Raw genomic sequence first — 24,840 nt, forward strand, 5'->3', positions numbered from 1 at the left:
CAAAAGTTCAGAATTCCAGCTTTTATTTCATGGTATTTACATCTAGATGTGTTAAACAACTCAAGACAAAGCAGTTTTTGTTTGAAGCCACCCACTCTTCAAGTGAGCAAAAGTATTGGAACATGTGACTGATGGGTGTTTCTAGTTGCTTCGGTGTTGCCTTTTAGATTGATAAACATTAGATAGTGCTTGTTTTTGGCTTTGGGTTTCACCTGTGAAAATTGCATTTGCTTTTAAGCAAACAAGAAGACTAGAAAACTGTTTATGGGAGAAAAGCAAACCATTTGGAAGCTGAGAGAAGAGGGAAAATCTATCAGAGCTATTGCACAAACACTGTCTGTTTTTTTTTAGCTGTTTTTCCTCAGTCTCTACATGTACCCATTCCGCTAAAGATAAGTTAAAATTCAGCTGGACAAAGATAATTGTTTTCTTTCCTTTTCTTCTCTGTCTCTCTTACTTCTATATAACGAAGGTGTTTCTTTGCTTGCTCTTTAGTAAGGGGTGACAACTCGTGACGACTTGTACCTTTTCCTCTCTTCGCAAAGACTTTCCTTTTTCATTGAAATAAAAACCCACAGACAAGATTGCTTCGTTACTTATTCTGTCAGAAAAAGATTTGCCAAAACAGCTGGTGTCAGAAGTGGGATTCCAGGATTGATCGCCGATCCAGAGGCCCGCCGGAGTAGTGACTGATCATCCGGGACGAACACAACAGTCCTGCCCCTACCCAACATTAGGACAGGGGACTACCCGGCCACCCTTCTGGATCGGCCATCACCTCGGGTTTCTAAACGGACCAGAACAAAGAACTAGGGTAATGAATTCAATCATTTTTGCTTTTACATGGTAGTGTATTTTGGTTGGAACAATCTTGTCTTTGTATTAAGTGGTATTGGTAATTGCTCTTCCCACATTCCTTGTGTGTCTTCAATTGGTAAGGTTCAAGTCTTTAAAGGCCAGGTTCGAGTCTGACAGTTAGGGGTTCTGGTCCCCAGGTTTGAGTCTGACAATCAGGGGTTTGGGTCCTCGACAATTACGAAGACGTTCGAATATTGTAAAAAAGAGAAGCGCTTCTAACGAGTACTGGAAATGGGAAGTGGGAAGAGCAAAAAAGATTTACCGGTGTATATGTCATCTGCTATGACCCATATGAGGGGGAAATGGATAACTGAATATGGTTTCCCAGTGACGGGAAGGTTAAGTATACAGCAATTACAGTAACTGAAGGAAAAGTTGGGAGGAAAAAAAAAAAAAAAAAAAAAAAAGTCATTTGAAGAACAAAAAAATTAAAGTTAAGGATTTAGAAGAACTTGAGAAAAATGTCAAATGTCTAGAAATATGGTTGACAGAGGTTAATAAGCGGAGAAGGGTCGAAAGGACTCAGACAAGAATAATATGAAGAAAAGAGTGCAAAGAAACTCCCCCTGTCTCCCTATATCCGAGGTTGCCTAGTGCAAAATGTTGGGACAACGCCAGGTGAGGTTCCCCCATATTCCCCGCTGGCACAAGTCAATCAGCAGCCGGAGCAAGTCCAGCCAGGCGTACGTGGGTTCACGGGTCACACTGCAAGAAGGTCCCAGGGCCTCTTACGGTCCTCCACTTCCCTCACCTTCTACATCGGATGACCGGAAAGGTAGGCCTAATAAGGCTAAGTAATTACCGTATTTTCACAACCATAAGGCGCACTTAAAAGTCTTACATTTTCTCCAAAATGGATAGGGTGCCTTATAATGCGTCGCGCCTTATGTGTGGACCGAGTTAGTTTCAACATCTAGAAATGTTGTTGTGTGATGAGCACTCCGCTTGACTGACTGTGAGCATTTCCTGCCGACACGCTGCTTATACAGAGGAAAAGTGGACGTGGCTGAGGACAGCATCCGGACGTAAAGGGGGAAGGGTGCGCGTGAAGGGGGATGCTAAAGCCACGTCCCCAGTAGGTATATACCGCCGGGGTGTGCATTGTGCAAAACAACATCGGTTTGGCTAAGGACCCCTGAAAATGGCACCTATGAAGAGACGCGTTTACAAAGCACAGTTTAAGCTGCAAACTGTCAGTTACGCGGAGGAACATGGGAATTGAGCATCCGCGAGACAATTCAAGATCAATGAATCCATGGTTTGCAAGTGGAGGAAGCAGGAAAACGAGCTTAGTTAAGTCAAGAAGACGAAGCTGAGTTTCCGCGGAAACAAGGCGAGGTGGCCAGAGTTGGAAGACCAACTCCAGCAATGGATTAATGAGCAAAGAACAGCCAGGAGAAGCGTCTCTGCAGTCAACATTCGACTGAGGGCAATAACGCTTGCAGAAGAAATGAAAATCGAACATTTTCAAGGAGGTCCCTCTTGGTGCTTTCGTTTTATGAAGCGGCGCCATTTATCCATCCGGGCAAGGACTACCGTGGCGCAGCAACTTACACTTACGGATTACAAGGAAAAGCTGGCGGCTGACAGATGGCGAACACAGCTTTACTAAGACTGGGAGGCAACGCCGGGCGAGTTACACCACCATATGTGAATGGATTGTGGATGCTTGGGTGTCCCCACCGATCACAAGGTTTGGAGAATGGGTACCAAGGTATTACACTCTCTATTTCCTCAAATTGGGGTGGGCAAATTGATGTTACGATATGAAACTCGAAGTTATCGTTTTTCTAGTTTTATTAACACTAGCCTGACCATTCTTGAGGCTTCACGTGTGGAAATTAATGGCATTCGTGAAGTAGCCCTCCAAAACCGCATGACACTTGATCTGCTATTGGCTTCTCAGGGCGATGTTTGGACCCTCTTGAACCAAACCTGTTGCACATACAGTACATTCCTGACAATGCTGGCAATATCGGCGCCATAGCCAGTAGCATTAAAAACCTCACTACACCCCGCAATGTCATTGCCCGAGAGGAGGTGCTCGATTCGAGCTGGTTCACTGGACTTGGATGGCAGGCTTGGCTGTATCGCTTTGCACTGATGGTTTGTATCGCTTTGCTTGTTCTCTTTTTCATGTCCTGTTGCTTCGTCCCTTTGGTGAAATCGCTAGTCTCTCGCATGGTTGACACAGAGTTTGTCCACTAGTCACCATTTCACTATTCAGTCTCTGACGAATGTTTTCCTGACCTTTTCCCTCAATCAGACAACTTGGATGACAACGACGACTTAAATGATGACCATGATTCAGATTCCTCAGTCTAACTGGGTGCATAACTGACTTACAACCCACTTATAAATGATTTTCTTAAACCTGAGGTGTACATTTCTGGATGATTGTAGGGTTGTTTTATTAATAGATATTATACTGTTATATCATTTTGATTGGTCCATTCTATCAATGTTTGTAAATATTAGTGTTTAGTAATATTTAGTAACTTTTAAGTACTTAGAATGTAATGATTAACAATTTTCCTTTTGTATGTGATTAATAGTTGATTGTGTGATATTATCAAAAGGGGGGAGCTGAGTTGGAAAATGTATGTTTCATCTATACCAAATATTACTTCTGTTTTACACAACCTTCACATTTTATTGTTCTGGCCATGTTGTGAGGACTAGCTGTTTTTCGGCCATATTGTGCGTACTAGCTGTTCCCGGCCATGTTGTGACTACTAGCTGTTTTTCTCAGTCTCTGCATGTACCCATTCCGATTAAGAGAAGTTTGAGTGCAGCTGAACAAAGATAATTGTTTTCTTTCATTTTCTTCTGTCTCTCTCAGTTCTATATAACAAAGGTGTTTCTTTGCTTGCTCTTCAGTAAGGGGTGACAACTTGTGACGACTTGTACCTTTTCCTCTCTTTACAAAGAGTTCCCTTTATTCCTTATAATAAAAACCCACAAAGATTGCTTTCTTACTTATTCTCTCAGAAAAGGATTTGCCAAAACACTGTGAAGAAACATCAAAAGACAACACTCCATAACATTACTGCCAACCCCCACAGGGCAGGGGTGAAGGTATAACTATCCACTGTTCGAAGACTTAAAGAGAAGACATATACAGGCCATACCACAAGATGCAAACCACTCATCACAAAAAGAACCGGAAGGCCAGATTGGATTTTGCAAAGTGCAGAGATGAGCCACAAAAGTTTTGGAACAAAGTTTTATGGACTGATGAGACCAAAATGAACCTGTGCCAAAGTGATGGAAAGGCCACATTATGGAGAAAGAAAGGATCTGCTTATGATCCAAAACACACAAGTTCATCTGTGAACCATGGTGGAGGTAATGTCATGGCTTGGGCTTGCATGGCTACTTCTGGAAAGGGCTCACTCGTCTTTATTGATAATGTAACTCATGATGGTAGCAGCAGAATGAATTCTGAAGTCTACAAATCCATTTTGTCTGGCAATTTACAGAAAAATGCATCCAAACTAAGCGGGAGAAGCTTCATCATGCAACAAGACAATGACCCAAAACAGACTGCCAACAAAACAAAGGACTTCATCAGACGGTGGAAGGTCTTAGACTGGCCAAGTCAATCACCAGACCTTAACCCAATCGAGAATGCATTTGACCTCCTGAAGAGGAGACTAAAGGGAGAAACACCCGGAAACAAACAAGAACTGAAAGAGGCTGCAGTAAAGCCCTGGAAAAGCATTTCAAATTAAGAATGCAACAGTCTGGTGAAGTCAATGGGTCACAGGCTTGATGCTTATATTACCAGTAAGGGTTATGCCACAAAATATTAAATGTTATTAACTTAAAGTTAATTTCAGAATGTCTGCTCCAATACTTTTATTCACATGAAAAGTGGGTGGTTTCAAACAAAAGGTGGTGTGTCCTGAGTTGTTTAACACATCTATATGTAAATACCATGAAATAAAAGCTGGGATTCTGAACTTTTGTCTCATAGTCATCTTTTGATCTGAAATCCTAATGTCTTTAGTAAACAACTAAACCAAAGGAATGGACCTTGCGTTTCCAATACTTTTGGAGTGGACTGTACACACACACGCACACGCACGCACACGCACGCACGCACGCACGCACGCACGCACACACACACACACACACACACACACAGTGGGGCAAAAAAGTATTTAGTCAGCCACCAATTGTGCAAGTTCTCCCACTTAAAAAGGTGAGAGATGCCTGTATTTTCATCATAGGTATACCTCACTTATGAGAGACAAAATTAGAAAAAAAATAAAATAAAAAGCCAGAAAATCACATTTCAAAGATTTTCTATGGGGTTGAGACCTGGAGACTGGCTTGCCCACTCCAGGACCTTGAAATGCTTCTTACGAAGCCACTCCTTCATTGCTTGGACAGTGTGTTTGAGATCATTGTCATGCTGAAAAACCCAGCCACGTTTCTTCTTCTTCTTCTTCTTCTTCTTTGGACCTGCACCAGGCTGGGAAGACTGAATCTGCAATAGGTACGCAGCCTGGTGTGAAGAAATCAACTGTGGGAGCAATTATTAGGAAATGGAAGACATACAAGACCACTGACCAAACCTAAACCTAAATGAGTTCAAACAGCCACGTTTCTTCTTCTTTCTTCTTCTTCTTCCCTTGCTGATGGAAGGAGGTTTTCCCTCAAAATCTCACGATACATGGTCCCATTCATTCTTTCCTTTACACGGATCAGTCGTCCTTGGTCCCTTTGCAGAAAAACAGCCCCAAAGCATGCTATTTCCACCCCCATGCTTCACAGTAGGTATGGTGTTCTTTGGATGCAACTCACCATTTTTCTCCTCCAAACACGACAAGTTGAGTTTTTACCAAAAAGTTATATTTTGATTTCATCTTACCATATATCCTTCTCCGAATCCTCTTCTGGATCATCCAAATGCTCTCTAGCAAACTTCAGACAGGCCTGGACATGTAATGGCTTATGCAGGGAGACACTTCTAGGACTTCTAGGATTTGAGTCCCTCGCGGCGTAGTGTGTTACTGATGGTAGCCTTTGTTACTTTGGTCCCAGCTCTCTGCAGGTCATTCCCTAGGTCCCCTCCGTGTGGTTCTGGGATTTTTGTTCACCGTTCTTATGATCATTTTGACCCCACAGGGTGAGATCTTGCATGGAGCCCCAGATAGAGGGAGATTATCAGTGGTCTTGTATGTCTTCCATTTCCTAATAATTGCTCCCACAGTTGATTTCTTCACACCAGGCTGCTTAGCTATTGCAGATTCAGTCTTCCCAGCCTGGTCCAGGTCCACAATTTTGTTTCTGGTGTCCTTTGACAGCTCTTTGGTCTTGGCCATAGTGGAGTTTGGAGTGTGACTGTTTGAGTTTGTGGACAGGTGTATTTTATACTGATGAGTTCAAACAGGTGCCATTAATACAGGTAACAAGTGGAGGACAGTGGAGCCTCTTAAAGAAGAAGTTACAGGTCTGCAAAAGCCAGAAATCTTGTTTGTATTTGACCAAATAATTATTTTCACCATAATTTGCTAATAAATGCTTTAAAAATAAGAATGTGATTTTCTGTATTTTTTCCCCCCTCATTTTCTCTCATAGGTGAGGTATACCTATGATGGAAATTACAAGCCTCTCTCATCTTTTTAAGTGGGAGAACTTGCAAAACTTTTTTGCCCCACTGTATATTACATTATTAAAGTGTGCTGACATCATGGGCGCCAACCGCTTACTCATATTAGCCGTTCCTAGTTCCTACTGAGAAGAAGTCTGCTTAAACAATTAAAAAGAATTAAACTGACAGTAGAGTTTACCTTTCTGATGCTAAATCAGTCATTAAGGTTTTTTTGTTTTTTTTAAGGAAATAAGTCTCTGAACTGGTTGCCACTGGACAGCTACTATATGCTTGATCATGTTTGTAAAGGCTTTGTTCTGTGTTTTATATTATTGTGTCTCTGCTACCTGGCCGTGTCTGCTCCATTGGTCATTAGAGTGCTGATCAGCAATTCGTGGCCAAACTTAGCAGCGACATGGAGAGGAGTATTGCCATACCTATCCACACAATCGATTTCACCACCTGATGGGACACAATGAGTTGTACAGATTGGATTTGGATGATGATCTAGTTAACCATAATATGCAGAACAAGGAGTTTTAACCCTACTTTTGTTAACATGGCTAGATTATTTCCTTAATTTCTGAATAAATAATACATGTATTTTTATTTTTTTTTAAATTCAAGACATACAGGAGGTGTGTATCTAGGGTTGGGCATCGTGAAATCGAGAACCGATTGGTACCGGGACTAACGTTCTGGTTCTCCCAGAATCGTTCAAATTAAAAAATTGCAGTTCACAGTTTCAATGCCTAGTCCACCCACCAGAAGAGTGTGGTGAAAACCAACGAAGAAGAATGCGCACGAAGATGGTGGTGGCAGCGAACAAAACATGTCTTAACTTTGTTAAAATTAATGACCAGTCACCTCAGTACAACACTTGGAAAAAGATTATATTGTGCAAAGGAGGCTTTCATGATGTGTACAAGTCTGACGTTCTCCCTCCCGCTCTGAGCCTCAGCCTACACCGCGCGTAGCTTCAGTGAAGTCAACTCTCAGTCAACTGGGTGAGTGAAACAATAAAATACATCAATGTCAAAATTGAGGCAGCTAATAAGGTAAACAGTTGCACTTTTGCCAATGACAGAAAAAAAAGCTTAACATTGAGCTAAAACCGTAGCAACTTTACATCACAATGAATTTGGACAAAATTCACATAAACGTTATCTCACAGTATTACAAACACTAACCTTGTGCCTCATCGGTGTGTAGCGAAAGGAATCAACGTTTTATAGCTTTTGGCTCCATCCATTAAAATAAATAAATAAATAAATAAATCACCAGGGCTTGTGGGAAGTTACTTTTCGTGCTGAGTTCCAGTGCGTACCCTTCAAAATAGACTTTACACCGATTTTTATCGGCTGATCGGTATCGGCCGATATTTTGCATTTTATGCTGATCGGCTTTAATGTCATAATTCACCGATCCGATCGCTCCGCAAAACAAATTAACTCCGCGTCACCGCGTGCACAGTATATTTGAATCCAGAGGCTAGTTTATTTTTAGCCTTGTCGTGTCTTTTGACGTAGTACTGTAAATATCTGACGGCCAATGAAGTTATTTAAAAATTTGTTTTAGAAAAAACGTCGAAACAGACAACACGTCTGAAACAGACAACACGTAATGCCCGGATCAGACTACAAGACAAATTTGCTCTTTCACGCTTGCACTATGTCAGACTACTGCAATAAAATCTTGTATTCCGATACCACCGCATCCTGTTTTTTACGATCATTGGGCTTTAGCTTGTCAACTCAAATGCGACCGGACAAGAGTGGAGCGGCGTGTGTTTGTAAGAACAAAATGGGGGAAAACGTGTGTTGGTTGTCACCGGTGCTCAGGAGAGGAGAGAATGTTCATTTAAGGCTTGCTTGAGGTATGTTCACGTACTTTGAATACGATACGGCTCGCAAGCAGGCAATAAAATGTTATGTAGCCTAGCAAGCTAGCGGTAGCACGAACGGTTGGACATGAACATGCCGCCGTTCTGTCGAATCATGCTTTAACGTTTCGGTGTGGGTGAAGTCATTTAATTTAAAATAAAGTAATTTAATTACAGTAAGTTAGCACCCATTATTTCTGTCACGTTGTAATGTTGGTTTGACCTGACTGATTAGAATACACGATCTCACTAGAGCAGTGATTTCCAACCTTATGGAGGCAAGGAACATATTTTACAATTGAAAAATCTCACGGCACACCAACAAACAAAAATGTCACAAAAAGTGGATACATTAATTACTGTATTTACTTCCTGCCATCTAATAGATGACCACTCATTTGTTCTGTCTGTCACTATGCCTCACTGGCATAAATAGAGGAACAAAGATACATTATTGATGGTAAATATAATTTTTGGAGCAATTAACTACATAAGTGTATACAGTAAATTAACAGATCATTTAAGTAGACATTTCTCTATCTTGTGATCGGATCGGTTATCGTTTTTTTAAACTCACTGATCGGTCCCAAAAATCCTGATTGTGTAAAGCCTACTTCAAAATAAAAGGCTACAATCTCAAAACAGGAAGTCAAGTTAAAACTTACACCTATAAACCATTTGACCGGATAAAACAGTCCCAAATAACTATTTTAACAATGCTATATTTAACTTTTAGCTGAAACATTAATTAATGAATATTAAGTAAATTGAGTTAGTTCCACACACATTGCGTTTTAGATTCATAGGTTTGATATTGATACTTGTGACAAAGAAACCAGAGTCACATGTTAATTTTAGTCTATCTGCGGGCTACGAAGAAAATGGATGTTCATAATTTTGACACCTTTTATTTAAACCATGCAAACGTTTTTGACCCACCCCCCCGAATAGAATCGGAATCGATAAGCATTTGGAACCGGAATCGCTCAAATTCAAACGATGCCCTACCCTATGTGTACCTATGAAAGAAAACAATTTAGTGCTGATCCAAATGAGGATTTTTCTGTCTTTTGGTAATTGATATTTTTAGTTTGATTTGGAGCCATTAAAACATTTCTCTACAAAAGCCACTAAAACATTTCTCTACAAAAAAGGTTCATGTTTTGTACTGTATGTTGCACACACAAAAAAAAAATATATTTTTTTTTAACGAGGGTGAAAATAGCGTTTAAAAACTTTCTGATCCAAAAATGAATAGCAAAGTGGTGGTTACCGTTCTGGATTAGGATCTGAGAGCGTGTGAAGCGTCCATGAATAGCTGCCATGTGCAGGGGGCTCTTCCCTTCTTTGCTCTGTTGTTGAGGACAACAAAAAGTTCAGTTCAGAAACCAGAACACAATCTCAATTCACGAGACGCCAAGAACAAGCCAGAAAAAAGGGCACTTTGTATGAGAGATCTTCAAAAGGAAACTAGTCATTGTATATCTGTGACACGGAAATACATTAGTCCATTAGTCCTGCATTGCGCCACAGCGTCAGTAAACATCCATCCATCGATCTATTTTCCTCCGCTTATTCGAGGTCGGCTCGCTGGGGCATCAGGTTAAGCAGGGAAGCCCAAACTTCCCTCTCCCCAGCTACTTTGTCCAGTTCTTCCGGGGGAATTCCGAGGCTTTCCAAGGCCAGCCGAGAGACGTAGTCTCTCCAGCGTGCCCTGGGTCGTCCGCGGGGCCTCCTCCCGGTGGGACATGCCTAGAACACCTCACCAAGGAGGCGCCCAGGAGGTATCCTAACCAGACGCCCGAGCCACCTCCTCCTGGCCATAGGTGAGGGTAGGAAAGTAGACAGAGTCGTAAATCAAGAGCGTTGCCTTTCGGCTCAGCTCCTTCTTCACCAAGACCGACCGATACAGAGTCCGCATCACTGCAGACGCTGCACTGCCTGTCGACCTCCAGCTCCATTCTTTCCTCACTCATGAACAAGATACTCAAGCTCCTCCACTTGGGGCACAATCTCCTCCTTGACCCGGAGAGGGCACTCCACCCTTTTCTGACTGAGGACCATGTGCTCAGATTTGGAGGTGCTGATTTTCATCCCAGCCGCTTCACACTCGGCTGTGAACCGTTCCAGTGAGAGACTTCTACAAAAAACGACGTGATACTAATGTCACGAAACCGGACCCCCTCAATACCCCAGCTGCACCTAGAAATTCTGTCTATAACAGTAACTAACTGAATTGGTGACAGGGCAGCCTTGGCGGAGTCCAACTCTCACTGGAAACGAACCCGATTTACTGCCAGCAATGCGGACCAAACTAGTATGCCGTATCGGGACCGAAACAGCCCGTATCTGGGAGTAAGTCGCGGATATATTTGTACAAATAATTTTGAGACAAATATCTCCTCATAGTACAATACTATTGTTATATACAGCAGCTGCCTGTTAATGGCAGGACATATTTTGTCAGGCTGAGACATCTCACTGTGCTCAACAAGCACCCTGAATATGTTACGTCATGTTATAGTCGCGCACAGTGTAGTTGTATGTTATGGCCAGGTTGTTTAAACTCAAATTTATTTGTGTTTTCTTGCCTCACTGAAAATATTTCTAGACAAGAAAATAGTTTGTTGCTCAATGTGCATTTCAAAAACAAAACAGTTGATTATCCAAAAAAGAAAAACAATTGGTCATTCATTTTTAAGTGAAATGGCTTATTCTTTCTTGTGTATTCATAATTGGTCTTTATCCAAGCAAAAATATATATTTTTCAAATACCCGATAAAATTTTTAGTAGGATACTCGAATGCTAAAATAGTCGATAGCTGCAGCCCTAGTTGGAAGCAACTATGGGGAGGCACACATGAAGGCAGTAGATTTGGGTAAAAAGGCTGCAACATTATCTGAAATCTACAAAACTACTATTGGACAGGCGTTGCTGATCCTTCTTGCCTCTAACGGCAAGAAGGATCAGGTAGATAAATTCAATTGGTGGTGTCTTCTGTATGTTACTATATTATGTGTATAGCACAAGGTCCGGAAGGACAGAGCTACCAACCTATAAAAATTCACTTCTCGAACAATTTGTCCAAATTTTTCTGAATTTCCATATTTTCAAAATGTTGTCAAGAACATTTCTGTGTGACAGTTATAATCATAATCATTAATAAATTATGGCGTCAATATTTGTCATTTTAATGTTTTTATTACATCAACCTTGTAATGGTGGATGCAGTTGCAGCCTAGATCAAAGTACTAGTATATTAAATTTTTGACGTTCCATCATGAAAAATATCTGTATCTGGATTAATTCACCTTTGCCAATTCTGTTTTCAACCCTGGTAACAAAAAACAACAACAAACAAAAAAACACAAGTCAATCAAAGCAGTTTAATTAGATATCAAACATCAAAATTAAAACTGCACTATTTTGCCAACAAAAAAAATAACATCACTGATAGATTGAAATGGATAGTTTATGTACGGACAATAGTTTTGGTTTAAATTTTGTGCAATGTACTTACAAAACCAACTGTGACCAAAAGAACAAGATCCCGGATACAAGCGGCCGAAATGAGTTTCCTCCGTAGGGTGTCCGGGCTCTCCCTTAGAGATAGGGTGAGAAGATCGGTCATCGGGGAGGAGCTCAAGAGTAGAGCCGCTGCTCCGCCACATCCCGGGGACGACCCAGGACACGCTGGAGAGACTATGTCTCCCAGCTGGTCTCAGAAGGCCTCTGGGTCCCCCCGGAAGAGCTTGACGAAGTGGCTGGGGAGAGGGAAGTCTGGGCATCCCTGTTAAAGCTACTGCCCCCGCAACCCGACCTCGGATAAGCGGAAGAAAATGGATGGATGGTACTTACAAAACAATTTTGTACTGTACAGCATGTGTGCTTTTTGTGCTCTCTCTTTTTTTAAATCAATAAAGGTGTTTGTTTCATCGAATTAATTTATAAAATTTTCATCACGGTGGGACACAGCACAGTACAGTACTGGCCAATAATGTCGGACGCTGGATTCCCCCCCAATATCCGGAACAATCGGTTGTTACGGCCATAATGAGTCAGCGTTCAGTGATTTCCGTAACAGCGTAATTTAACAGCTCTGATAACATAGTAACTGCTCACACAGTCTCTCTCCACCTAAAGGCTTCTTTATACTCGCGCAGGCAGCGACCACGCCGAGATCACTGTGGCTGTCACTGTAGCTATCCCGCACGCAGTTTGCCTCTATACTCGAGCGCAACCCAGGCGCGCTGTTTTGAAAATGTGCTGCAGTTCTCCTCCAAGTCGGAGGTGTTGCTACAGCTGGTATTGGCTAGGACACCACAGGGTGGAGTATCCTCTGCATTTTATGGCCATTTCCGGTAGCCGTTTTTACTTTCCTTTCTGGAACAAGGAATAAAGCAACAACAATGGCGACTGTGGAACAGTGTCTGCTAGAACAAATGGACCTAGATGAACAGATGATGTTTAATTATACTGCAAAATCAATCAAGAAGGCAGCGGCGTCGGTGGTATGTGGAACAAAGCGGAAAGCTGAGTACGTCATCACTGCATGTGACTAAAACGGACCAATCACGAGAGAGGATCTCGGCACGCAGAATGCGCACAATTTGTGCCGTGCGCGTGTCAAGTGTCGCGCTGCCCTATGAGTCGGTCACGTGATGCAATGCAGGCGCTGTCGGCCGCGCGAGTATAAAGAGGCCCTAAGATTAGCCAGGTAGGCTGGACAAAAAGTCGTAAGAGGGGTTGGAAAAGTTTCTAAATTGTTAGGTAAGTGGCAACACAGCAGTCGCTCACTTCGTCGCCAGCCCAAGCTCCGCCTCCAGTTGTCAAGGTAACTAAAGCCGTACTCGGCATTTTTGTGAGACAGAATCGCCTGCCCAAAACTACAGCGTGATAAGTGTAATATTACGTGCGGTGGAATTTTTTATCCTTTGTGTATTTTGACATAACAAGGTCAGAGACCTTTAAAGACATATAGCAACAGTTTATAATTGTGAAAAAACTGCATACATTGGAATCTTGATAAAATGGACCCCGATACTACAGATATTGGATAAAACGGACAGTCGGAACTGAACAATGTGTTCAAAAATAGTTTCAATTTGTCACTTAAACTGCCATTGACCAAGTTTGTTTGTTCCAGAATTGGCCGCTGTTGCGCAATGCAGGTAGAAACGGAATTATGAATTTCCGGGTCACAGATATACAATATGACTAGATCCAATTCCAAAACATGTGCCTTCCATGCCTACGTGGGGGCCATGTTGAATGTGGGACATCGACGTGGCAGCCATGTCATAATGGTTATATCTACTGTGCGTGGAGAAGGGAGGGAGGGAGAGAGAGAGAGAGAGAGAGAGAGAGAGAGACAGAGAGAGAGAGAGAGAGAGAGAGAGATGGTGGCAGTGTTAACTGAGGAATACAAAAGTCTCTGGAGTCTGGAACATGCTATTTTTAGGACAGTAACTTTTTTTGTCAAGCCGGTCACCTTCGGCAACAAATTTGGAACGAGGAAGCACACAAATTCCTCATAGCTCATGAAAGTGAGTACTGTACGTTAACAATGTCAGCATGACAAGCACACTGGCGGGGTAAGTTTGGATAAAATCTGAAACTTTCAAACATTTCAAGCTTTTTTTTAATATTTATTTACAATAACGTCCTGTACTGGGCGATTTAGGCCATGGAAAAAAACCTACAAAACAATTTTATACTGTACAGCATCGTGTGCACGTAACGGACAATCAGCCTTATTGGACGACCCCCCCCCCCCGACCTCTATTAGTCCGTTCTATTGAGGTTCCACTGTATGTCTCATTTAAGTTACATTAACTTCAAACCACAACAATGAAGACCGAAAAAAAACAAAATAATACTGACTTGCTGGTTGACATCTGCCCCATTGTTGACCAGCAACTCCAGACAGAGGGCGCCGTTGGTGGAGACAGCGGCCAGGTGCAGAGGTGTGTAGCCGCACCTGTTGGGCTGATTCACATTCGCTCCGTGGTTTACCAGCTCAGTGGCCACAGCCTCCTGCCCCATGTAGCACGCCATGTGGAGCGCCGTGTTCCCGAACCCATTGGGCTCGTCAATCTAAGAAGGTGCGTAACAACGTGCCCGTCGTTTTTTGAAATAGTGAAATTAAAGTTGGTGTTTGAGGGGTGGTGACTTTATTGGCTCTCTTACCTCTGCCCCCATCCTGAGCAGGCATTTTACAATTTCGATGTGGCCACTAGCAGCGGCGGCATGGAGAGGCGTGTAGCCCTGCTTGTCCTTGCTGCTCTTGTCTGCACCACGTGACAGCAGCAGCTTCACAACCTCCACATGGCCTGCACCACATCACATGAACATCAAGAGCACTCCGTTAAGTGGGGTACAAACAAAAATAATCTAATTGGAGCCCGATTTCGCTCTTCCGATCAAAGTCAACAAACGTCTATATATTATAACTATCATTTGCTTTCAAGAAATTATGTCGCTAAGGGATTATCCTGAGCAATTCTTCTGCGATGTGGGTTTTAATGTCATGTCAGAAATTTGGTTGCTCTCACGCTGCCCAAGCAGGGTTCTGGCAAACTGACTGATGACGTCCGACAAGATAAATAAAACAAAAGTGAGTTGGCTGATGCTATAGCACAAAGATACACATTTTTTTTTTTTTTTTTTTTGTAAATTACCCAAGTACGCAGCAGAGTGGACAGGCTGTCGCTCCTTCTTATCGATGGCACTCAGGTTGGCTCCCTTGTTCAGCAGCAGCTTCACCATCTAGCAGAGATTCGCCATTCATTTCTGTCTTATCATTTTGAGGACTGTTTCGTGTGGAGAGCGCTCTATGTGCATGCCTCACCTCCTGGAACCCACTCTGAGCGGCGTGGTGCAGTGCAGTTCGCCCAGTGCGATCCGCCATGTTCAGATTGCTCAGCTGGCTCAACAAGGCCTCGGCGCAGCGAGTGGCCCGGTTGGCGGCCGCCACGTGTAGCGCCGTCTGCCAGAACTTGTCTCGGGCGTTGGCCTCGGCGCCGCGCCTCAGCAGCAGACCCACGGCCCTCTGTGGACATGAAAGGCACTTTGTGTTGTTTCCACTTGTGTGTATTTGCTACAGTTGGCAGTTTCCATTGTCTCTCTATTCTGCCCTAGTTTGGCAGGCAGTTATCAGTTCTCCAAATGAAAGGCAAATTGTGCTTGCATCATTAGCGTTACATTAGTCCGCGAGCTTAAGGCTAACTTACAATGGGAAACACCAGAGGCTAAAGCAAATTAGCGTCATTATTGAGGTCCCTTTAAACCATCAAATAAAGGTTATCTTAATACAAAGGGAACAGTAACATACAAGAGTACAGGAATTTATCCTCTCTGCTCTGTAGAAACAATTAGAACTGCTGGAGTATAGCTTCAGCTTTAGTTTACTGTAGAGTTGCAACTAACGCTTATCTTTACAATTGATTAATCTGTTGATTTTTTTTCTAATTAAGCAATGACTCGGACAAAAAGAACATTTCCATCCTTTTACTCAAAAACAGGACATTATTTAAAATTGACAGTGCAGAAAATGCAAGAATATAAAGTGATGAATTTAGCTACTGGTTTGGTCAATTATATGTCAGAAAATAGGGACGATTTCAATCATTGTTTTCTGAAGTAAAAGTAGATGTTTGAAAATGTCATTTTGATTAAGCACAAAGATAATCAGTCTGCTTTCAGAGAGGACTACAGAAATCAGAGAATATTTACTGTTGAGAGGCTGAAATCCTGAGGATTTGGACCATTACAAGCTAAACAAGGTTTCTAAACGATTAATCGATTATCAAAATAGTTCTTGATTCATTTTATTTTTTGATTAGTTGTCAATTAATCGATTAATTGTTGCACCTCCAGTTTACAGTGATTGACAATCTACAACCCCAATTCCAATGAAGTTGGGACGTTGTGTTAAACAAATAAAAACAGAATACAATGATTTGCAAATCATGTTCGACCTGTATTTAATTGAATACACTACAAAGACAAGATATTTAATGTTCAAACTGATAAACTTGATTGTTTTTAGCACATAATCATTAACTTAGAATTTTATGGCTGCAAGACGTTCCCAAAAAAGCTGGGACAGGGTCACGTTTACCACTGTGTTACATCCCCTTTTCTTTTAACAACATTCACTAAATGTTTGGGAACTGAGGACACTAATTGTTGAAGCTTTGTAGTCTTTTTTGCCACCGCCACCTGTCTTTACCCCCCCCCCCCCAATACAAAAAAAAAAAAAAAAAACATTAAGCATCTTGCTTACTTCGTTCCTTGAAGCGGCCGCTCTGTGCAAGGGGGTGAGCCATACCTGGTCTTTAGCATTCACATTGGCACCTGAGGGTACAAAGGGATCTATTATATTGAGGCTGAATGGGATTTGATAGTTTGTGGGTCAATAGAAAATAATACAATAGAGTGTATGTGGCGCCTCAAATCGTTTTCCCAATAGCACTAGTGGTCGCAGTTTTTCTACTGCAGTGAGTTGGTATGTTTCTGAGGGTCAATCAACAGGTGTGCAAGTGTGAGATGCAGACTGTCATTTGTTTGCAAACTCTACACACAACGGCCTAACTTGAGAGTCGCATTGCATTTAAAAAGTGTGTTTTAACAGGTTTATAGATATTTACCTACATTTGGATGTGTTTTAAAGAACATGGGAGGGGTAAAACTATATATTTAAAAAAAAAAAATGGTTTTTGTAATAGTCTCTCTATATCATGGATTTCGCCTGATGTGGCTGGATCTGAAACGTATCCTCCATTATAAACAGAGGTTCACTGCATTAGTTAAGGAAGACCACCAAGGCAGGCGTCTGACCTGATTCAATGAGGAGGTCCATGATATGAACATCACCCATGCAGGCAGCAGCATGAAGTGGCGTACGACGCTCTTGGTCCTGTTCAATTAGAAATAGAATGAAAAACTCATTCCGTGCCCGACAAGATTAGAATATGTGAAGCAACAACAAGCTCTGCTTCTCTGCACACCTACCAGTGCATTGACATCCTCCTTTTTGTGCAATAATATTTGGACTTCTTCAGCATTACGGTTGAAGATGGCCTGGACCAGAGGAGGCTGCAACACACACAAAATACAGTACAGTCACAATTATTTGGGGGAAGGGGGCGGTTGGTTAAGGTTACATAACAGCATTATTTAGTCTTGTTTACAATAGTTTTAATTCTATTTATTTTTCCATTCTCTTCTTGGAACATATTGGGAGTTGCACCCCATTTTTTTTGTATCTGCTCCACACAATGAGAAAAGCATCCTATTCTATTTTAACGATACGCTAAAGGTGCCGTGAACAGCATTCCATTCAACTCGGGTAAATAAATTGGCGATGTATTCATTTGCCTTTACTTTGTATTGCTCTTTATCGGCCACTGATTTATAAGCGAGGTGACATTCGATATTGCGGATAATGTCTATGGCGAGAAGCCCAGTAAATAGACGGAGACCACAGAGGCCTACACTATCGGGCCTGAGTGTCTCTATTGCCTCGTCTAGCCAAGAGGATTTGGTTAGCCGTGAGCTAAAGAACTGTTCCCTAAACATTAGGGTAGAATTAAACTAACGCAAATAATAAATTGCTTGAACGTTGTGATAGCTACGGCGCCGCCCTCCACCCCGTGAAAAAGAAGGGATGCGGTTAAACTCAGGATTAAAAACAAGTCGGTCTTTCGGATGAACACGGTGACTTGCTGCGCAGTACAGCTTCTCAGCAAATAGACGACGCCCTTGTCGGCGTACCTGGTCTGCAATGTTGAGTACTCCCATCTCCCAAACTCAGCCGGGACGGAGCTCCTTCATGGGGCTGAAACTTGGCGGTATACTGCGGCGCGCTGCTGTTTCCACCTTTTACACGACAGCCATCGCAAGCGGGGAAAATAAATGCGACTCCCTCCCGATCTGACACTGTTGTTGTCTGCATCTGATGTCGTTCTTGACGATGCTGCCTGCCGCTGCCCAGCTCCGAGCTGGTCCGCCTACAGGATCGGCGGGCGCTTGACGCGTCACTTGGTCAAATGGCGACATCGTGTGGTCAAATCCTACACAGCAGCCAATAAGTATCCTGCTACAGACAGAAACAATCGATTTCAGAAGGCCGTAGGAGGAGCAGCAGACACCATGTTGAGCAGCTTGTTCGTGGCCATTTTTGTCTTAAAAATGACATCGTCTGTCATTTTTAAGACTGTTAAATTTGTTTTACTGCTTTTACTGTATAGTGTTGAACTAACATCAATTCTTGTCAGGAGTATAAAATATCCATCCATCCATCTCCTCCGCTTATCTGAGGTCAGGCTGCAGGGGCGGCAGCTTAAGCAGGGAAGTCCAGACTTCCCTCTCCCCAGCCACTTCATCCAACGCTTCCATGGGGATCCTGAGGTGTTCAGGCCAGCCGAGAGACATAGTCTTTCCAGTGTGTCCTGGGTCGTCCCTGGGGTCTCCGCCCGGTGGGAGGTGCCCTGAACACCTCACCAGGGAGGCGTCCAAGGAGGCATCCTAATCAGATGCCCCAGCCACCTCATCTGGCTTCTCTCGATGCGGAGGAACAGCAGCTCGACTCTGAGCCCCTCCCGGATGATCGAGCTTCTCACCCTATCGCGAAGAGACACCCTGCAGAGGAAACTCATTTCTGCCACTTGTATCCACGTTCTTGTTCTTTCAGTCACGACCCGCAGCTCGTGACCATAGGTGAGGGTAGGAACGTAGATCGACTGGTAAATTGAGAGCTTTGAGAGCGCGACTCCTTCTGCATCACGGCAGACGCTGCACTGATCCGCCTGTCGATCGCATGCTCCATTCTTCCCTCACTCGTGAACATGACCCCGAGATACTTGAACTCCCCCACATGGGGCAGGATCTCATCCCCGACCTGGAGAGGGAACTCCACCCTTTTACGACTGCGGAGCATGGCCTCGAATTAGGAAGTGATTTGGGGATCACGGCTTGATGAAGCCATCAGTAACACATCATTTGTAAAAAGCAGAGGCGTGATACTGATTTCGCCAAACCCCCTCAATATCCCGGCTGCACCTAAAAATTCTGTCCATAAAGATAATGAACAGAATCGGTGACAAAGGGCAACCCTGGCGGAGTTCAACTCTCACCGGAAACGAATCCGACTTATTGCCTGCAATTTGGACCAAACTCTGACACCGGTCGCACAGGGACCAAACAGCCCGTATCAGGGGGTTCGGTACCCCATACTCCCGAAGCACCCCCCACAGGACCCCCCCGAGGGACACGGTGAAACGTCTTCTACAAGTCCACAGAACACATGTAGACTGGTTGGGCGAACTCCCATGCACCCTCGAGGACCCTGCAGAGGGTCTAGAGCTGGTCCACTGTTCCATGGCCAGGACGAAAACCACACTGCTCCTCCTGAATCTGAGTTTCGACTTCCCGACGGACCCTCCTCTCCAGCACCCCTGAATAGACTTTACCAAGAAGGCTGAGGAGTGTGATCCCCCTGTAGTTGTAACACAGCCTCTGGTCCCCCTTCTTCAAAAGGGGGACCACCACCCCAGTCTGCCAGTCCAGAGGCACTGTCCCCGATGTCCACGCGATGTTGCAGAGGCGTGTCAATCAGGACAGCCCCACAACATCCAGAGCCTTTAGGAACTCCGAACGGATCTCATCCACCCCCGGGGCCCTGCCACCAATGAGCTTTTAAATGACCTCGGTGACCTTAACACCAGAGAGAGAAGAACCCACGGCAGAGTCCCCAAACTCTGCTTCCTCCGATGGAATTGAGGAGGTCTTCGAAGTAGTATTTGGCCCACCGACTCACAATGTCCTGAGTCGAGGTCAGTTTAAATCATTAGGAAATTTGTGACCGTAACCTTGACTCTTTGGTAGAAAAATGCCCGTATGTTAGTCTTATTCGTTGAAAATGAAATGTTTAAACAGGGAATTTTCAGATGTTTTAATGGCGTCTGCTCGAATCATCTCATTTCACAGGTCAAACTGAGAGCAAGCGCATCGTCAGAACTTCCTTTAAACGTCACAGCAAAAAGGATTGTGTTTTGTTTGTCTGTTGTCGTACGAGAGCGGCTCCAACTAACGGAGACAAATTCCTTGTGTTTCTGACATACTTGGCAAATAAAGATGTTTCTGATCTTTTGCTTCTAATTGTAAATTTTCTTATTGCAGTATTGCAATTTCGCTAATAAAACCACCATTGAAAATCCCGAAAATTTTCCAATACATGACCTTCACCAGGATCGTGACATAGCTTTGACAAAATATATAATTGCATCGTTTAAACTCAAGTCACACAAAAACACCTGACTCTGAAAACTAAATATGATTTTTTTTTTTTTTTTTTTTATTCAAGCAAACTTCAAAAATTTTAACAATATTCAGGAGAATTTATCAAAAAGCTATAATCTCATCATTCCCATTGAATACAGTAGAAAAGAGTATGTACCACAGCGGTATCACCATATATATATACATATATATATATATATATATATATATATATATATATATATATATATATTTATATACATACATACATATATATATATATATATACATACATACATATATACTTTATATATATATATATATACACACACACACATACATACATACAACCTCTGCATAGTCGAAGAGAAGACCAACAGAACGCCACAGGAACTGTCCTTGGCTTGTTGACAAGGCAGCATACTTGCAATATGGCCCTTTTTATGCATGTTTATTTCAACATTTTTGCTCATAAAAACACAAGGTAATGCTAAATAACCAAACAAGTTCACAGGGCTTAGAAGATGTTACAACTGCGCTTCAATCTTTTTGTTGCTATAGCAACCGTGCGTACCACCGGTTCATGCATCACCAGAATGATTCAGAACCTAATCAACATGTAAACATGTACAGCTGCTGCAGGGTCAGTACAGCTGTTTGTCTCCTAAAACAACCCAAAGGTATCACAGAAATACATGCATAAATAATCATACCTGCAATGCAAAAGTATTTTCATCGTAAGCGTATCATTAGACGTGATATAACTCAGAAAAGTACTGGAAAGGTTAAAGTTGATTATGGATGACGGGGTATTGAGTGGCCACAGTGGGGGGGAAATAGAACAGAATAAAGTCATATTATTATAAGAAAACTGTAATATGAGGAAAAACATTGCAATATTGCAAGAAAATATAGGTACCCATTTATGCTTACTACATTACTACTGTCATCCCTTAGAACAAACTCCCCCCCCCCCCTTATTACATTGATTCCATGCCCCTTTAAAATGTATTGTGGTAAAAATATAGAATTCTTGCATCTAAGAGTTTATTAACTTCACATACTTTTTTCTTGTCATTTTGCTATTTTTTTCTTTTCTGTGTGGCCCAGCTTTGCCTCAATTATGTAATGCTAAACGCAAAAAGGGTTATTTTTAAAAGAAATAAATTATGAAGATTATATATGCATATATATATATATACAAATTATAAAAATTCAGTATATTTACAATTGCATTTAATTCAAGATGCCAAATTATTTGCCATGCATAAAGTGTTTGGAAGGGCTTGCTGCTCACCACCTCCAAACTAATCTGAGGCATAAACACATGATCAATGGTAATCTTGGGAAGATAGTATAAGCGTCATGAATTCCAGTGTATGGTAGTGCTTCAAATGCACACAAAATGGAACGGGCTAAAAAATTAGGCAAACATAAATGAAGACTCGCCTGCTTTTAATTCAAATGCTTGAAATCGGTACAGTTATACCATATTAGAAGAGTACCTTAGCACAGTGGACGGGAGTTGAAAAATGTCATTGGCACAAACATTTTTGCAGCAAAATTCTGCTCTTTTCCATCCCGAGATGAACTAAATCAGTAGCCATTTGTTTTTTCACAATTGATTTGAGACAGAACCTGCCTCCAGTCAGCCACACGAAAATCATAAAAGAAAGCAAAAGGTTTGCAGCTGAACTCGTCCCAGCTGATAGCAGTTTGATTATCAGAATAAAAATGGAAGACAACAAGTCAACGTTCAACAGATAATGGAGGAAAAATTATTCGTGCCACTTTGTCCCAAAATGTTTATTTTGCATCAACACCGCCAGTATTGGAAAAGAGGGCAAACGTCCGAGGTAACACAAAAAAACAAAGGTGTATGAGAAAAGAGCACAGTACAAGCCCTCCTTTGGAGCACAGTGTTCTTCGTGGCAGTCGCTTTGGACAAGACTGGAAGTTGCTGTTGATTGGATTGAAATGTTGCCTCTTGTCACCTTTGATCCCAGTTTGAGGTTTCCTATGTGCCCACTTCCTCACAAGTTCTCCCCAGGCTGGTACTGAGGCTCGGTAGAGGTGAAGTAATCCTCTAGGAAGCCTTGCAGATACTCAAAAGTAGGCCTCTCCTCGGGCTCTTTCCTCCAGCAGGTCAGCATCAGCTCGTGCATAGATTCCGGGCACTCTGCCGGGCACGGCATCCTGTAACCGCGCTCCACCTGGTCCAGAACCTCCCGGTTCACCATACCTGGAAGAGGGCGAGAGCATGCATGATACACACAATCATAGGTTGAAAGACTTGACTGTCCAACTTAAGATACATGACAAAATCTGACAAAAGTGAGTACATCCGTCTCATTTCTGTATATACTGTGTGTATATCTTCCCATTGGACAACACTGAAGAGATGACACTTTGCTACAATGTAAAGTGGTCAGCGTGTAACAATGAAGTACAATGTAGCACTCAGCTTGTAAAAGAGTGTAAATTTAATATGCCATCCGGATAACACAATGCACAGACACTGTCAAAACTGCTGGTGACAAACGTGAGTACACCCCTACGTGAAAATGTCCAAATTGGGCCCATAAAGGAGTGTACGGTAATCACTTTTCTTGCCACAGGTTTTGACATTCATGGCTGGTGTTGAGTTATTTTGAGGGGACAGTAAACTGACACTTTTTTATTAGCTGAACAATGACTGCTTGACATTGACGCAAAGTGTCATTTATTCAGTGTTTTCCCATAAAAAAATAAAATGTCTTTGGTGTGCTTTGTCAAAATATTCAAAGCATCAATAATTATAAATATACTGTGTATTTTTACAGCATATTTCTTACCGTAGTGAAATTCACTTATTTTACGACACACATTGTACAACCCCAATTCCAATGAAGTTGCGACGTTGTGTTAAACAAATAAAACAAAATACAATGATTTGCCAATCATGTTCAACCTATATTTAATTGAATACACTACAAAGCCAAGATATTTAATGTTCAAACCTATAAACTTTATTGTTTTTAGCAAATAATCATTAACTTAGAATTTTATGGCTGCAATACGTTCCAAAAAAGCTGGGACAGGTGGCCAAAAAAGACTGAGAAAGTTGAGGAATGCTCATCAAACACCTGTTTGGAAAACCCCACAGGTGAACAGGCTTATTCAGAACAGGTGGGTGCCATGATTTTGTTGTTGAATTGTTCAGTCATTTACAAGCAAAGAGAGGGCGAGGTTCACCTCTTTGTTAACAAGTGCGTGAGAAAATAGTCGAACAGTTTAAGGACAATGTTCCTCAACGTACAATTGTAAGGAATTTAGGGATTTCATCATCTACGGTCCATTATATCATCAAAAGGTTCCGAGAATCTAGTTACCCATGCCAATGGCATGGGTAACTTACATATCTGTGAAGGCACCATTAATGCTGAAAGGTACATACAGGTTTTGGAGAAACATATGCTGCCATCCAAGCAACGTCTTTCTCATGGACGCACCTGCTTATTTCAGCAAGACAATGCCAAACCACATTTTGCACATGTTACAACAACGTGGCTTCGTAGTAAAAGAGTGCGGGTACTAGACTGGCCTGCCTGCAGTCCAGACCTGTCTCCCATTGAAAATGTGTGGCGCATTATGAAGCGTAAAATACGACAACGGAGACCCCGGACTGTTGAACAGCTGAATCTGTACATCAAGCAAGAACGGGAAAGACTTCCACCTACAAAGCTTCAACAATTAGTGTCCTCAGTTCCCAAACGTTTATTGAATGTTGTTAAAAGAAAAGGTGATGTAACACAGTGGTAAACATGACCCTGTCCCAGCTTTTTTGGGAACGTGTTGCAGCCATAAAATTCTAAGTTAATGATTATTTGCTAAAAACAATAACGTTTATCAGTTTGAACATTAAATAGCTTGTCTTTGTAGTGTATTCAATTAAATATAGGTTGAACACGATTTAAAAATCATTGTATTCTGTTTTTATTTATGTTTAACACAATGTCCCAACTTTCTTGGAATTAGGGTTGTAGATAAAGTTTTGCCTGCACAGTCTGCTCCTAAAGTTTCAGGAAACAGTGCAATTAAATAACAAACAAGAACACAAAGGAGAGAAACCTTTTGCCTGCTCAGGCTGCACCTTAGTTTTCCCAGGTGTCTTAATGCGATATCTGTGGTGCAAAGATCAGGAATTACATGCAGTGAGCAAGCTCACATACTGGT

The 24,840-nt window shown here is 42.2% G+C and overlaps 2 protein-coding genes across 7 annotated transcripts in view; both read right to left on the reverse strand.

Moving 5' to 3' along the window:
• Nucleotides 1–18,331, reverse strand: part of ankrd52a (ankyrin repeat domain 52a) — a 63,016-nt gene extending 44,685 nt beyond the window's left edge. The window contains exons 1-10 of the mRNA XM_061685804.1: nucleotides 18,121–18,331; nucleotides 17,359–17,442; nucleotides 17,185–17,263; nucleotides 16,631–16,701; nucleotides 15,194–15,394; nucleotides 15,024–15,111; nucleotides 14,533–14,675; nucleotides 14,227–14,439; nucleotides 9,616–9,694; nucleotides 6,808–6,922 (exon numbers count right to left, since the gene is read on the reverse strand). Of these exons, the coding sequence (XP_061541788.1) occupies nucleotides 6,808–6,922; nucleotides 9,616–9,694; nucleotides 14,227–14,439; nucleotides 14,533–14,675; nucleotides 15,024–15,111; nucleotides 15,194–15,394; nucleotides 16,631–16,701; nucleotides 17,185–17,263; nucleotides 17,359–17,442; nucleotides 18,121–18,147 (1,100 nt within the window). The 5' untranslated portion in view covers nucleotides 18,148–18,331. The remainder of the gene's footprint in view (nucleotides 1–6,807; nucleotides 6,923–9,615; nucleotides 9,695–14,226; nucleotides 14,440–14,532; nucleotides 14,676–15,023; nucleotides 15,112–15,193; nucleotides 15,395–16,630; nucleotides 16,702–17,184; nucleotides 17,264–17,358; nucleotides 17,443–18,120) is intronic.
• Nucleotides 18,332–20,734: 2,403 nt separating this feature from the next.
• The window catches only part of src (v-src avian sarcoma (Schmidt-Ruppin A-2) viral oncogene homolog), a 65,897-nt gene continuing 61,791 nt past the window's right edge, over nucleotides 20,735–24,840 (reverse strand). For 4 of the 6 annotated variants that reach the window (XM_061685854.1, XM_061685846.1, XM_061685828.1 and 1 more), the window contains one exon: nucleotides 20,736–22,867. In XM_061685854.1, coding sequence (XP_061541838.1) covers nucleotides 22,659–22,867 — 209 coding nt within the window. In that variant the 3' untranslated portion in view covers nucleotides 20,736–22,658. Of the gene's footprint in view, nucleotides 22,868–24,840 lie in introns of all 6 variants that reach the window. The other 2 variants (XM_061685820.1, XM_061685862.1) reach the window with 1 other exon arrangement.

The sequence above is a fragment of the Phycodurus eques genome, chromosome 1 (assembly GCF_024500275.1).
Source record: "Phycodurus eques isolate BA_2022a chromosome 1, UOR_Pequ_1.1, whole genome shotgun sequence".
In the NCBI taxonomy this organism is placed as follows: domain Eukaryota; kingdom Metazoa; phylum Chordata; class Actinopteri; order Syngnathiformes; family Syngnathidae; genus Phycodurus; species Phycodurus eques.